Raw genomic sequence first — 14189 nt, 5'->3', positions numbered from 1 at the left:
CTTCATTTGTTGTTTGTCATCTTAGATTCTGAGTTCTTTGTAGGTAGGACTGTCTTTCACTATTCTTTTGGACAGTGCCTACCACATTGTAAGTGCTGTTATACAAATAATAAAAATGAACTTTACAGCTCATGTAGTGTATTAAAAAGGTTTGTTTCTCACTTCTCTGTCCTTTGCTTTACTTTACTTTATTTTCCGTGTTCAGTTATTTGATCGCTTAACTATTTTGCCTAAGGCTACCGCCCTTTTATTGTTAATCACTGCTCTGCTCTTCTACCCATAAGCACAGAACTGGATTTTGCAGAATTAGAGAGGTTCAGAGAATGATCAGGGACCTGGAAAAAGAGATTGAAAAGACTGTGATTGCTTACTCTAGAAAGTGGGCGAATGAGAGGACACATGATGAAAGTATATAAAATAATGAATGATATAAAGAAGGTAGATCAGGAACTTCTGTTCTCCCTGTTTCATTACATCAGAACAAGAAGACATTCAATGAAATTAAAAAGTAACTACTTCAGAATTGATAAAAGGAGATGCATATTTTGACTCATTGCTACAGGAAATCACTGAGGCCATGAATATAACATGATTCATTTATATAGGTATCAAGAATATCCAGATTCTTTTTAATTAAGAAGAGATAGTAAAACTCTTGCTTCAGGGTTTAAGCCGACCTATAACTATTAAGAGAACAGGATGAGGCCTAATTATCCTACTTCTGTGTGCACAGGACTGAACCACTTGTCAACAAGAGGAATTAGTTTTGTATGCACATGCCCATATTTAGCAAAATAATTAAACACAAAACTGCAATTTTTGGAAAACGAATGCAGCACTTGCTATTGCAGCCTGACTGGAAATTTAGACACTTGTATTAACAAGAATTATAGAGATCTCTTGTACATGTTCATTAGCAAATATTCAACAGCATCAAAAAAAGTGATACCCCATTTCTCAGGAGTTCATTTTATTCACTTTAATATTGCTAATTTAAAATAAAAAACATATATATTCCATTTTACTAGTAAGACATAGGACTGTCTCTCATTCACCGCTGATACCCAGCCCCCTGCTTAGGGAAACATCCAGCTACAGCCCTTTATAACAGCAAACATGTATAAAACACTTTTCATCTTCATAGAGCTTTACAAACACTAAGAGGAAATTGTTTCTGTGGAGGTATGTGAAACCATGGGTAATATTTGGAGTGCAGTACAGAACTTCCTTGCCAAACCTTAGCCATGAGTCCCCAGGTGCCAATGGCTGAAAGGGAGCATGCCTAGCAGGAAAAGAGGAGGTCCCAGTTGGACCCAGCCACTAGCTACATGCTGGCATTAGGGGTCAGTGCAGTTATAAGTTCAGGTTTTGAGGTTGGAGGAATTTACACTTCAGAACACTGGAGTAAACACCCTCCTTCCCTTCACACTGTTTATACACCTAATTCTTGTCTGATCTCTGTGGTGCTCCCCTCTCAATATCTGACCCCTTGCTCCCAACTACAGTCATCATGAACCCCACAAAATCTGGTCATGTGATCAGACCTTGTTTTCCCTTTGTCCCTCAGAATTGCACCCCTGACCCTACACCACATCATCATAGTAGTTCTCCTTCAGAAATTTGGTTTTCTCTCTTCTATATTCCAGTCTTCTGCAGTCTCCCTCTCTTTCCCTAGAAGATGAAGTAAATATTGTGACCTATTATCACAGGAAGTAATAGAAGAAACAGAGAGAGCCATTTAGGTGCATATTTACCCATGGTCCTAGAAGTCAAGCATCATGTGTGTGTGTATTTCTGTCTCTGTTTAGATATTTCCTGCATTTCAAGAACCAGGGGGAACGATTGATCTATTAACCTAACCCAAGTTGAAATTAGATTACTAATAGAAAGGAATTGTTCTTTCTAATAATTCTCAAAGTTTAGTTCATAGTTGCACAAGTGATGAGATTTTCTGTGATGCCTTAACATGGAAAGTTAATGGTTTTTATTAATGAACACCAGGTTTAAATTGGGTTTGTTTCCTTTGTTTCTTAAAAGGGGTTATTGAAATGTTTTACTTGTGAAGAAAAGGGAGATTTGTATATGTCCACATTTTCAAACTTTGTTGCCTAAAATCAGGTTTCTCAATCCGTAATTAGACCTCTAATTAAAAATGGCTTGATTTTTCAGAAGTGCTTTCATGCTAAGGCTTGGAAATCTGCAGCTTGTATGCAAATATTAAATGTCCCAGTCCACGTATTTGAATATGCGTTATCTCCTTAAAATAAGGAACTTAAATTGCGTATGTGCAGCACAGAAGCACTTCACTGTTTTGAGGTTATATCATCCCCACTCCAGTAATATTCCATCTCCCTCCTTGATTCTCAGCACCTTGCATGTCGTTTCACTCCCAAGTCTTTTCTACACATAATTCAGAGGGGGAGATGCTGCTGATGATTTAACATCAGATTAGAATGGTCGGGTATGAAGGAGACTCAAGGGAGGAGGGAGAATGGGTGGTGCAGAGCTTAAGAGGGTTGGGAAGGGGCGGTGCAGGGTAGAATGTAGTGGGGGAGTCTGGGGCTGGGAGATAGAATAGGAGGGATGGAGAGAAGTTGAGACTGGATGATTGGGGAGAGGGATAAGTTAGGCCTGGTGAAATTATAAATTTAACATAAGCCTCAAGTGAATTTGTGGTGTTGGGTTCCTTACCATATGCTATACATAGGGCTCCTCCAGCATCAAATTTTAGTCCATGAACAATCTCTCTCTAAAAAAGTCCCTAGAATATTTAGGGACAAATTTTCAAGCAGGCCTCAGGAATTGAACCCAGGTATCGTGTGTGTGTGTGTGTATGTGTTTGTGTGTGCAAGTCAAGTAATTTTATTTTTAAAAATAAAGCTGTGCATGCTCGAATACTTGTGTGCGCAAAATCTGCAAGCACCACTTAAAGTACCTTTATATAGCAAGACAGAAATTTGACTGTGGATCTTTGCTGCAGTAGTTTTTTGTATGTGGCATAATGAAATTAAGTTAAAAATCTGAAAATGTTTTGATCCACAGCGAAGACCAAAATTTGATGATATATTCTAGTCCTGGTTTTTTTTCCTTTTTGTATTAAATGCTGGCTTTGTAGAGTGGCCAGAATTCTAGTAGCAACTTGGATAAAAGTGAAACCACTTAATTCTTAGCACAAAACCTGAATCCTCATTTGCTTGGCTACACCTGTATAATGTAAAAGATAAACTGTTTTCGCTAAAGATAGTAAAATGTTAAAATTTGTCTTTTTAGGTGAAAAAGAATGGGCTGTCTCAGACAATCAGCCAGGAGGAAAGAAAAAGGCAAGAGGTATTCTTTAAGTAATGAATTAATTGTTGTTTATTCAGTAATAATTATTTATTTAGTAATATACAGCACTTCCTTTATGTACCTGTGCATAACGTGGACAACTTTAGTACATTCTAGCTCCATTCTCTGCTGCCCTGTAAAATGGGCTGGATTTTCTCCCTCACTGTGACTCCTTTGTCAGCACCAAGGGACAGTAAAACCAACTGAATCTCCCTAGCATATGTGAGTCTCCAGTTTGGATAGCTGGGATGACCCCCTGTGTACCCTTGGTGGTAGTGTGGTTGGGGCACGCAGTACTCCAGTGAACTCTAGCTGGAGGGTGGCTCCTTAGAGGTCATAGAGAGTCAGCCCCTCTGCACTGTGCTGGGGCAAGCATGGAACCAGCTCCAGAATCAGAGCTGAAGCTAGCGCCTTGTGTGATAATATCCCTTCCATCCTCTAGCAGAGAGTATAGGTCATTTTATCTCTAGATTGTGTACACAAGATTTATTACAGTCTCCTTCTTTGCAACTCCCCCATCCCTTGGGTTTCTTGTCTGCTTTCTGGAGGATTTTGATGTATTTATTATTTATGGATGAGGAGAATTCCATCAGACATGACAGGTCACTGAATAAGACTGGAATTTTCCTTCTGCCTGTCATCGCTTTCTTGAACACTTGAGCTGTTGCCTCTTGCCTGTTTTTACTTTTGGGCTGGGAGAAGGGCCTCCTTTCAGTCCCTTTGAATTCCTCAAGAGCCATCACTCCAGCTTCCCTGAAGTCCTATCTCCGTATACTTCCTCAAGAGAGCAAATCCTTAGAAGCCTTTAGACTTAGCCAAAAGATGTCTTGCAAGCCTCAGGTGTTTGAGTTTCAGCTGAGGCAGCTTCTACAGGAATGGAAAAGAAGTAATCCTAGGATGCAGCTATGCTTGCAGTTGTTGTTTGTACACCATTCTCATTGTGTGCATAGTTTTGTTAAATTTAAAAGTCTATTTGTTAGGTAAATTTCTGTCATGACACACCATCAGTATGGAAGCTGTGGGAAAATTGATTTGTTTAGTACTGTTGGATGGGGTTTAAAAGGAATAAGATTTCAAACATTTAGAGGCACCACTTATAACTGTGATTTTAAGTTAATATGCTAAATCTTTGTGTACATTGTGCCCAAAGGAAATGCTTCTATAAATAGGCTGATCTAAACAGGAATATTTTTAATACATTCCTTTCCCTTCAAACTATCATCAAGTTTTAATCTGCAACACCGCACACCAAGCGGCAGTTCACACCTATCTCAAGATTTTCATGAAGCACTTAATAGCTATCATGATTCAGACATCTGCTCATGCTGATGCAATGCAAATCAAGTCTAACTATGTTTCAGATGGTCTTTCATAGAAAGTCTCCTAAATTGACTATAAAGTAGTGATTGATAAATATGATTTCAATCTTTCTCTCTCCATTTGTTTACTGTTATTACTGTATATCTGTACCCAAGATTTTCTTGATTTATTGTTGTTTGTCTGTCATGCAAAGTGTTTTGAGGATAAAGTGGGAGAGATGATATCTTGTCTTATACCAAAATTTGTTTGCACTTTACAGTCATCACATAGCAAATTCATTAATAGCAAATTGTCTTTAGTTGTCTTGGCTTTTGAATACAATAACGTGGTCTTGCAGTTCTCAAACTGAAAGAAGTCAGAGGGCTTTCATAAAAATCAGAAACAAAGAAGCTCCTCAATAATACAGTAAAGGCTAGGCTTGTATGTTCCCCCTATGTACAAAAATGCACAGATCAGAACAAATTAGTCATGGAACTCTGCAGCTCTCTTTAGGCGAATCCTTTCCTGGTGAGTACAGCTATGGGAAACACAATGTAGTCAGGATGAATTTAGAAATAGGTGTGGTGGGCAAAGAAAAATGGTCAGAATGCTGTGCTCAGAGACCCCTTACCCCCTACCTCAGCATATAAATATAGCTGACCAGGCAGCTCTGCTGCCATAGGCCAGCTATTGCTGGCTGTGTTCTGTAGATCTCTGGGGCTGAGGGATACATCACGCTGAGATTTAATGTTGTTTTAAATTTAATTAACTTTATGCATCTTGTACTAAGGCATGCCCTTTTACAAGGACCATGCTGTTTAATGCAGCTGTTATATGGCTCCTGATGTGTTCCTGGCCACATCCCTTTTTGTTTGGATTCAGCTGGCTGTACAAATAACTTGTGAAGGGAACTGAGGTTGGCTAGCTGTGGGGAGGGGACATCCTGCATACTCCCCTTTCTGACATGTATGGCGTCCCTACGGAATACTTTTTTGTGGATTTTACTTAAAGCTGGAATTTTTAAACTATCCAATACCTATTACTTGTTTCCACTTTTAAAATCCCAGTTATTTGAAGGAGAAGAGATTTTAGAAGCAACAGAAGAATTTTTACAAGATCTGGGATCTGAAGGGAATAATATGAGCACCCATAAGCACACAAGTGTGTTCATTAACATGATCTACAGAAGAGTCTGCTGCACTTGACATGCTGATAAGTCTGAGTCCTTTCACAAGCTGAGAGTGCAATGTGTTGAAGATGTTTTTCAACATATATGTGACTTTTCAGTTAGTAAAATTCCAGATTCAGAACTTTCATCATACTGTAAGCTTCTGAAGTATATTCTCTTCAGGTTTGAAGATGCCTGGAGAAGTTAATTACAAATAATTACTGAAATTCATGTGACGATATTTACACATTAGTTGTATTGGCAGCCAAGTTCTTTAAACTCTCTAATTGTCATTACTGTAAGAGTGTCAGAAATGTCTAGGAAGTAGATCTAATAACAAATGTGCCTGAAAGCCAATGGGACCACATGGTGCTATTTCAAAAGGAGGCATTAACATTCTGCAGTGATCAGCCACCTCCAGGAACCCCAGTTAGATTTTTGAAACGAAAAGCTAAAAGCCCGGCAGGGGAGGCTATTACCAAAAACTGGGATATGTTTCTACATCTGAATCACTAAAACCCTGGTTGATCAAAATGCTGCATTTCAAAGGTCAGCTGTATCACCTAAGGTTTGCTATGTATGCCAGCCAGCTGCAGGAAGAGTTGGGAAGAAAGACAAAGAGTTGGACGATGTATGGTGCTATATTTGGCTGGCTGAAGGAGAGAGAGAGGAGCAGAGACAGAAGTCTTTGTGTGGGAGGCTGTACATGCATGCGAGAGGTCTACCGGGTAAGGGTAGGCTCTATTCTTTCCTCCTCTGCTAGCTGCTCCACTCTACTAGTTCTTTCAAGTAGGTGAATCTTTGATTATCCAAAGGTTTTGGATGTTCCCATAGACTTTTGGATAATCCACGTTCCATTACATAAGAATGTTCTCTAGTATATGACTTAGCCTTTTTGCTTGAAAAGACATTACCCACATAGTAACTGATGTACAGCAGCCTGACTATGTTTAAATTCTCAGCCTAGAGTACTGGAGTGGGCAAGTCTTTTAAGAGACTTGTTGATATCTGCAAAACTGGAAAGATCAAAACTTGTTAGAGTTTAACACTTGGCTTAACATTCTTAGGTATGTCTATGTTGCAGTTAAATACCCACGGTTGGCCCATCTTAGCTTACTTGGGCTCGTGGGGCTCAGGTTGTGGGGCTGTAAAATTGAGGCATAAGTGTTCAGGCTTGGGCTGGAGCCCAGGCTCTGGGACCCATGTCTACACTGTCATTTCACAGCTCTGCAGCCTGAGTCAGCTGACGTGGGCCAGCCATGGGTGTTTAATTGCAGTATGGATATACCCTTTGTCTATTAGTCAGATTTGAAAAGGCTGCATCCTATCTTTTTTTTGCAGCACTCCACTTTACATCTAAGGCCTGGTTTACACTAGAGAGTTTTGTTGACAAAAGTCACGTGGTGTGCACACTGCAGTGACCCTTTTGTCCACAAAACTGCCCTGTTTTGTTGACAAAATAAAACCACCTAGACGAGAGGCGTAAAGCCTTTTTTGGCAAAGTTTTTGCAAAAAAGAACGTGTGTAGACACTGCCCTTAGGTTATATTGCTAAAAATAGCCTCTCAATTATCCCAGCATGCCATGGTGAGTGCCGCTCTGGTAAGCAGTTTGAACTCGGCTCCACCCCTCCCCTTTCAAAGCCCCAGAAAGTTTTCAAGTTAACTAACCGTGGAGAGCTCACTCCACAGCACAGCAAACACTGTGTCCTGCCTACCCTAAACTACAGGGAAGGGATGTAACTCCTGATGTGCCCTGCAGAGCCAGGGAGGGAGGTGGGGGCTGTGTCCCTCTCCCCGCCCCCACCCTCGCAGATGCACCGGACCGTGTCTGCTGAGGGTAGTGGGGAAACGGGATGCCAGCTATGAGCTGTCTGTGTAGCACCTTCTGCCTTGGGATTGGTTGCTTCCAGCTGCTGGTGTCTGAACTTAGAGACAGGATGAGTGCAGACACACTCACTGACTCCCAACACATGCTGTCTGTCTGTTTCTTTCCATGTGTGTGTCTGTCTCTCTCACACACAAACACACCACACACACCCTCTCCCCCCCCCCCCCTGCTTCTGTGGGCTTCTTGTGTTTGTGTTCAGCAGTGTCAGCTTAGCTGACAGGGAAGTTTAAAAGCAGCTGTCAAACTAGAAGGATGCCCATGGAACAATGAGATTCAGAAACCTTCATCATGTGTCGCTGTGTCTGTCCCTTGAGGCATTGCAAGCTCTTCCAAAAGCACCCTGTGTGTAATTGCACAATGGGATAGCTACCCACAGTACACTGCTCATTTTGTCAACAAAAGAGCTGATAGTGTGAATGCAATCCACTGACAGAAGGAGACCATGAAGACACGCAACAGCGATTTAATTACAGCGGTGGCTGTATGCCGGCAAAAGTTTTGTCGACAACTTTCTAGTGTAGACAAGGCCTAAAAGTAAATTTTATGACTACTGTAAAACTTGTATTGGCAAACTTAGTCTAGGTGATAAATTCTTCTCTTATAATTTATACCATAACTCCCCCCAAAACAACAAAACGAAACAGTTGATTGTGAGTCTGTTTTTCCTACTATGCAGGCTATATTTGAAGTAATATCTTCTGAACATTCATACTTGCTGAGCTTGGAGATTCTGATCCGGATGTTTAAAAATTCCAAAGAACTGAGTTTCACAATGACCAAAACTGAAAATCACCACCTTTTCTCCAATATCGCTGATGTCTGTGAAGCGAGCAAAAAGTAAGTACATTGTAAAGGATAAAATCCTTTTTCATTTGCATGAAATTCTATCTGAGAGCGGTTGTTACCAGCAAAAATAAATTACTACAAGCATTATATTTAATGACTTTACTAGGAAGCATCTTTACTTGGTTTCGTGACAATAGCACGAAAAAAATAAATGTATTTTTCAAAAGCCAGATGGTCTCCAGTGACATACAAAAGGTTGTCATTATATGTTTTAAAAAGGAAAAAAACCTAATGCATTCAGATGATAGATGGTTCCATCATATTTTAAAATTAGTAAAATGCCTTTTGCAGCCGTTCAGGATAAGTAAAATACAATAACTAAAACATAAAATTTGCTTTTAGTATTTCAATTACTTTTTTAATGATTGACAAGGAAATTAAATTGTTCATTGTAAAACACCAACAAAATATGTTTGAGAAGATGTCTTCTGTAATAGGTGTTGTAGAATTACATTATGTCACCAGTTATTAGCAACAGATTTATTGTGACTATAGCTCCTTAGCTTTTAAAAATAACTCTGTGCCAAGGGGCAAAATGTGCTACTAAATACACACATTAAAACTTAATAGAAATCATTTTGGGGAGATATCAAAATGGGTTAATCTTCTTGCATATTTTAAGGCATTAAATAAACATTCTTGTTTTTTAAAAAGGAGGTAAACTTTTAAAGTTCTTAGAAATATGAAATAAGAAATAGCACCAGTGTAATTAATCAAACCAAAGCAGCAAAAAACATACTCAGTTTCACAGAAAAAGAATCATTAATAAGTGCCTCAGAAATTATTTCGATGTTTATCTTGCTTATATAGTATATACGTGTGTGTGTGTGTGTGTGTGTGTGTGTGTGTGTGTGTGTGTGTGTGTGTGTGTGTGTGTGTACGCGTGCACGGGAGGGGGGAAACAGTGGAGACTGTTTGTTTTGTTCATTTTTCAACTGCTTGTCCAAATTTTGTGTTTATTAATCCCAGTCTTGCATGGAACTTAATGAAATCAGCGCAGAATTAATCCCTTTGAATTTTAAGAATGCCGAGAAGATTGATGACAAAACAGTGTACTATACAATTGGAAATGAATGTATAGCTATCGCTTTTTTCCTTTAAACAATACATTTTTTTCTTTTTTGCATTGTTTGCTTGGTTTGGGGGCATGTATTCTGTGTATGAATTTGAAAACCAGTTATGCTACAGGTATTCACTTCATTATACAACTTGAAATTCAATACAGTTACTCTTTCCTTTTGTATCTAGACCTCTCAAAGCAACCAAGCAGGCTCTTCTGAATAAAGTTTAGAATTTGTATCAGACAGTCTTTTAACTTTCTTTATTTCTGTCCTAAATTCAGCAACAGTTTAATATTTGTCCTCAAGAAAGGGCTCTTGTAAATGTATTCTTTAATCAGTGAGTCACTGTTTTACCTTCTGTTGAGTGCTCATTGTGCAGCGTCCATTTCATGTGGTATTTGGCAAAGTGCATAGTCACCTTACTGTTCTTGAACAGTATCTGTGTACTCCAGAGCACCTGTCTACAGAAAGCTGCATTGTCTTTGGAAAGGAACTTTCTTGGATAGACAGTCACCAGAGAGAGAAACAAGTGCTAGATAAACAGAGCTCATATGAAAAGGATATGCAGATTTTTAAATAGTTACTAATATTGTAAAGTCTAATTTTGTTTCTTTTACTGGCCAGCTGTTCAGACTTTATTTGTATTTATAATTAGACTTTTTCAGTCATTTTCATGTACTCTAAGAATGCCAGGGTGTAATTTTTACATGGAGTGTGCTCATGTGCACACTCCCATTACACTCTTAGGTACCTATGTAATTCTCAAGCCAATTAATTTCTGAGGGGTTGTATTACTATAGTTTGTGCATTGTCCACAGCCGGGTGAGTGGGTACTACACTGGCTGACAGGCCTCAATTGCTATGTTCCACATCATTTTAAGAAATAAAAGTTTTTTTTGTTTTTCCTATATTCTCTCTCTGGCTTTCTAATTTGAAAGTCAGCTAACTGGATGGAGGATTCACATTAAAAGGCTTGTATCACCTCAGTCTTTAATGTAGCGATCCTCAGAACACCAATCTTTGGTAGGAATTAGTGCCCCTATTGTACAGGTGGGGAACTGAGGCACAGAGACACTGTGTGCCTTGCCTAAGGTCATATAGGAGGGCTGTGGCAAAGCAGGGAACTGAACCCAGGTCTCCTGAGTCCCAGGATAGCAAGCACCCCAATCATTAGACCATCCTTCCACTTCTGTATTTGCTACCTTTTACTTTCCTCATCTGTCCTTTATTTTGTATCGTTTTCTATGTAGAAATGGCTATGGCTTGAATTTCTCCAGCGTTTGAGGTTGCAGAGTTTGTAGGCTATGTGGGGGAGGGACTCTCCCCACTCATTCTTGTGGAACATATAAATTCTGCAGGCTCCTAACCCCATTGATATCTCCTTCTGCTTCCCATTATTTCAAGTATCTAGTGAATTTTGTGTCCATTGTGTGGTATTCAAGTTTTATATCCCCCAAAGTTGTGCTGTAATATGATTTTATTTCTCAAAGTTGAAAATTGGAAGTGGCTAATGTGTATGTCCAGCACAATCTGTATTTTGGAGTTGATGTCTTAAGTATAAAATGTGAGTAGACAAAATAATTTGAGAGAGAATGTTGTTGCCATAAGCTTTAATAACTAGTTGATTGGAATGTGTCTGCATACTTCAGTATTTGGATTAATATGGCATCTGTTTTCTAGTGGTCTTGGTTTTACTCAACTTGTGGTAAATGGCACAAGCACATTTAAAAGTTTCTTGTCCCGAGTTGGGTAGGGTTAGATTCTGTTATCCTTACTTCACAACTAGTCCCAGGGAAGCCAACAGGAGTAAGGAGCTACTCATCCTGACTAAAGGTGTCAAAATCTGGCCCACAAAGATTGAATGTTGGTCTGAATTAGAACCCAGAGCCTGTATTGGTAAGTCTTTTGGTCTGACACCTTAGAGTGCACTCTCACATTTGTGACTGGCTGTTTTATATTCCACTTGTTAAATAATACTGCATTCTAGTGAATTAGTTGTTTTATTAGTAAGGGCATTGCAAATGAAAAAATGGCCCACCATTTGTGGCTATAATGGAATCTTTCATCTCTTGGGTTACTGATCTGCAAGGCCCCAAGTTGGCAATTCTGAAATTCAATACTATTTGACAATTGTTTGATAGAATAACATGAATTGGTTATCTCTGTCCAGCTCTTAATGAATGGATGTTGATGTAAAAAAACACTCTTGCAATAAGTAGTAATTGACACATTTTTTATTAGCTTAATAGATAGCAAAGATTTAATTAGACTAGACATTTTCCTTCCCCTATAGATCATTCCTGTAGGGCATGGTTGAGCATATTGGCAAATCAGTGTGATCAAGTGTATACTGGGATAGAAAAACAAATAACTTCCTAAAACTTCGGTTTTTCCAGTGCTGTCAATCTATCAGCTTTTCTTATCACTAAATTCACCTAAAACATTTTTAAATGAGAATTTTAAAGCAGAAAAGGAAAAAACAGAGTTTATAGGAATCTTTCTAACTCCTTTAAATAATAGTCTTCCAAGGAAATGGGAGGAAAGGAGGAGGGAAACAATGGAAAATACCAAGCCAGCCTTAAAATTATCATTTTATTTCTACTTCTCTGGAAAATCTATTGGCTTAAGGACCTTTTTTTGTAGTTTGGAGTGAAAAATGAATTCGTGATTCCTTTGTTAGAACTTAAAGCATATTTTATTTCCCAACTTATGGGATTCTGTAAAACCATAGTAAACAAAGTGCTTTAAAATGCTGGCTTTCTGCAACGTCATCTAATGTAAATAAGCCTGTGGAAATGGATTTTGCATCTAAAACCTTTCTTTTAGTACATCAGAACTGTTTGACCACATTTCCAAAAGCTTCAAAGGTGGTGTAAAAACATTCTTCAGTTATGAAAATGTAGTAAATCCATGCAACTCTCCTATTTTATATGATATATTCTAACCAAACTTCCTTTTGTTTTTAAAGATGCTCAGATTGTCTCAGATTGTATATTAGGGTAATAGCTGCAATTTGTTGGATGCTTAGACAAGAAGGTAGCTAGTGAAAAGCAAATGCATTGGCAAACATACTACCTTTAATGAAAATCACATAGAGTTTATATCTGGTATCTAGGCTTTGAAAATGTTCAGTGGAAAAGTTCCCCAGAAATGTCAAGATAAGTTTCTAATAAATGACGAGGACATTCCTAATTGAACAAAGCTCTTTTTGTAATGGGTAGAAAACAGACAGCAAAGTCTGTTTCTGCATTTGGAAGCTTATTGGCATTTGTCTCCTTAAAATAGAAGAGTTCATTTGAATAATTTGTACAGGATACCCCATGTATAGTCATGTTTAGCTATAAAGTATTTTGCAAGGTTACTTGAAAAAGCTAAAGTCTTGTAATTATGTGTATTTATCTGATTATATAATATGACCATTCACAAAGGATATACAGTGTATAAAATCACATGAATTTTAGCAAAATTTGGTGAGAAGTGGACTGTATTGGGAGAGAAACTGATGGTGATGTAATAGGCTGATTTACTCTGAAGTAAAAGTTTGTAGTATGAGAATAAATCGGTTTTGCTAGTCAATAAAGAGCTTGAATTTCAATGCATTGGGCAAAAAGGGTCAGCTTCCCAAGAATCTGTCTTGGAAAGGAGAAGTCAAAGGGAAATTATTAAGTGTCTTTGAAAACAGGATATCTGACATCCCTAAACAACAAATTTACGAGACTACTGGGAGTTTTACTGTGCTGTTCCTTTTTCTCCAAAAAGTCAACAAATGTTGAGAAACCTATAGAATATCAAAGGATTAGTATTAACAGGGAAGAAAGACAAGGAAATAGAAAACACATTGATTTGAAAAGTTTTTTAGACTTGCAGTGCCTAATGATTTCATTGGTGTGTGGCTTGTAAGGAGCCTAGAACATTTTGGGAGCTTCTGAAGCCTCTGGCACTGGCTTCTGTTGGAAGACAGGACATTGGGCTAGATTGCCATTGGTCTGACCTAGAGTGTGTGTGTGTGTGTGTGTGTGTGTGTGTGTGTGTGTGTGTGTGTGAGAGAGAGAGAGAGAGAGACATATGAGCTACACATGTAAGACTACCTTGGGAACAGGTAGCTTTTCCATAGTGCTACTTTGTAAATCAGTCTAATGTATCACTACTTACTCATATTTTGATATTGTGCACTTTGCTTCTGGTGTATAACACTGTTACTGCTGGTGAATATTCCTATTATGTTCTCTCATTCTCATACGGTTGAGATTATGGGTATTGACACATTTGATTTAATCCTTTTTGATCTTTAGAGATGGTGCTTCAATATTGAATTTTTTGGAGTTTAGTTTTCTCTGCACACCAAAACACCCACTGATTCTGTATAATATATTAATGTACAGTAGAAAACTTTAAAAAATTGTTATTAGGCATTGGATGGCTCAAGGGAATGGCAATGAAAGAATTTTTCACAAATTCTAGATTGTCAGTTTGTTAGTCACTATTATCTTAGATGACACTCAGTCATTACTATCTGTTAACTCTGCAGTGGCCTATATGAAATGATTTGGTGGTCTTAGTCCAATTCATAGTGGGCAGGTGTCTATATCACAGTTGTCA

The 14189-nt window shown here is 38.4% G+C and overlaps 1 protein-coding gene across 5 annotated transcripts in view; it reads left to right on the top strand.

Moving 5' to 3' along the window:
- Positions 1 to 14189, top strand: part of ARHGEF26 (Rho guanine nucleotide exchange factor 26) — a 196117-nt gene that overhangs the window by 98416 nt on the left and 83512 nt on the right. For all 5 annotated transcript variants that reach the window (XM_067549912.1, XM_067549820.1, XM_067549986.1 and 2 more), the window contains exons 5-6: positions 3271 to 3327; positions 8360 to 8520. In XM_067549912.1, coding sequence (XP_067406013.1) covers positions 3271 to 3327; positions 8360 to 8520 — 218 coding nt within the window. The remainder of the gene's footprint in view (positions 1 to 3270; positions 3328 to 8359; positions 8521 to 14189) is intronic.

Source organism: Emydura macquarii, unplaced genomic scaffold, assembly GCF_026122565.2.
Source record: "Emydura macquarii macquarii isolate MOO-44397 ecotype Brisbane River unplaced genomic scaffold, CSIRO-AGI_Emac_v2 contig_18, whole genome shotgun sequence".
NCBI classification, from domain to species: Eukaryota; Metazoa; Chordata; order Testudines; family Chelidae; genus Emydura; species Emydura macquarii.
Note: the sequence above shows the minus strand (reverse complement) of the source record. Positions and strands in the feature narration are given on the sequence as shown.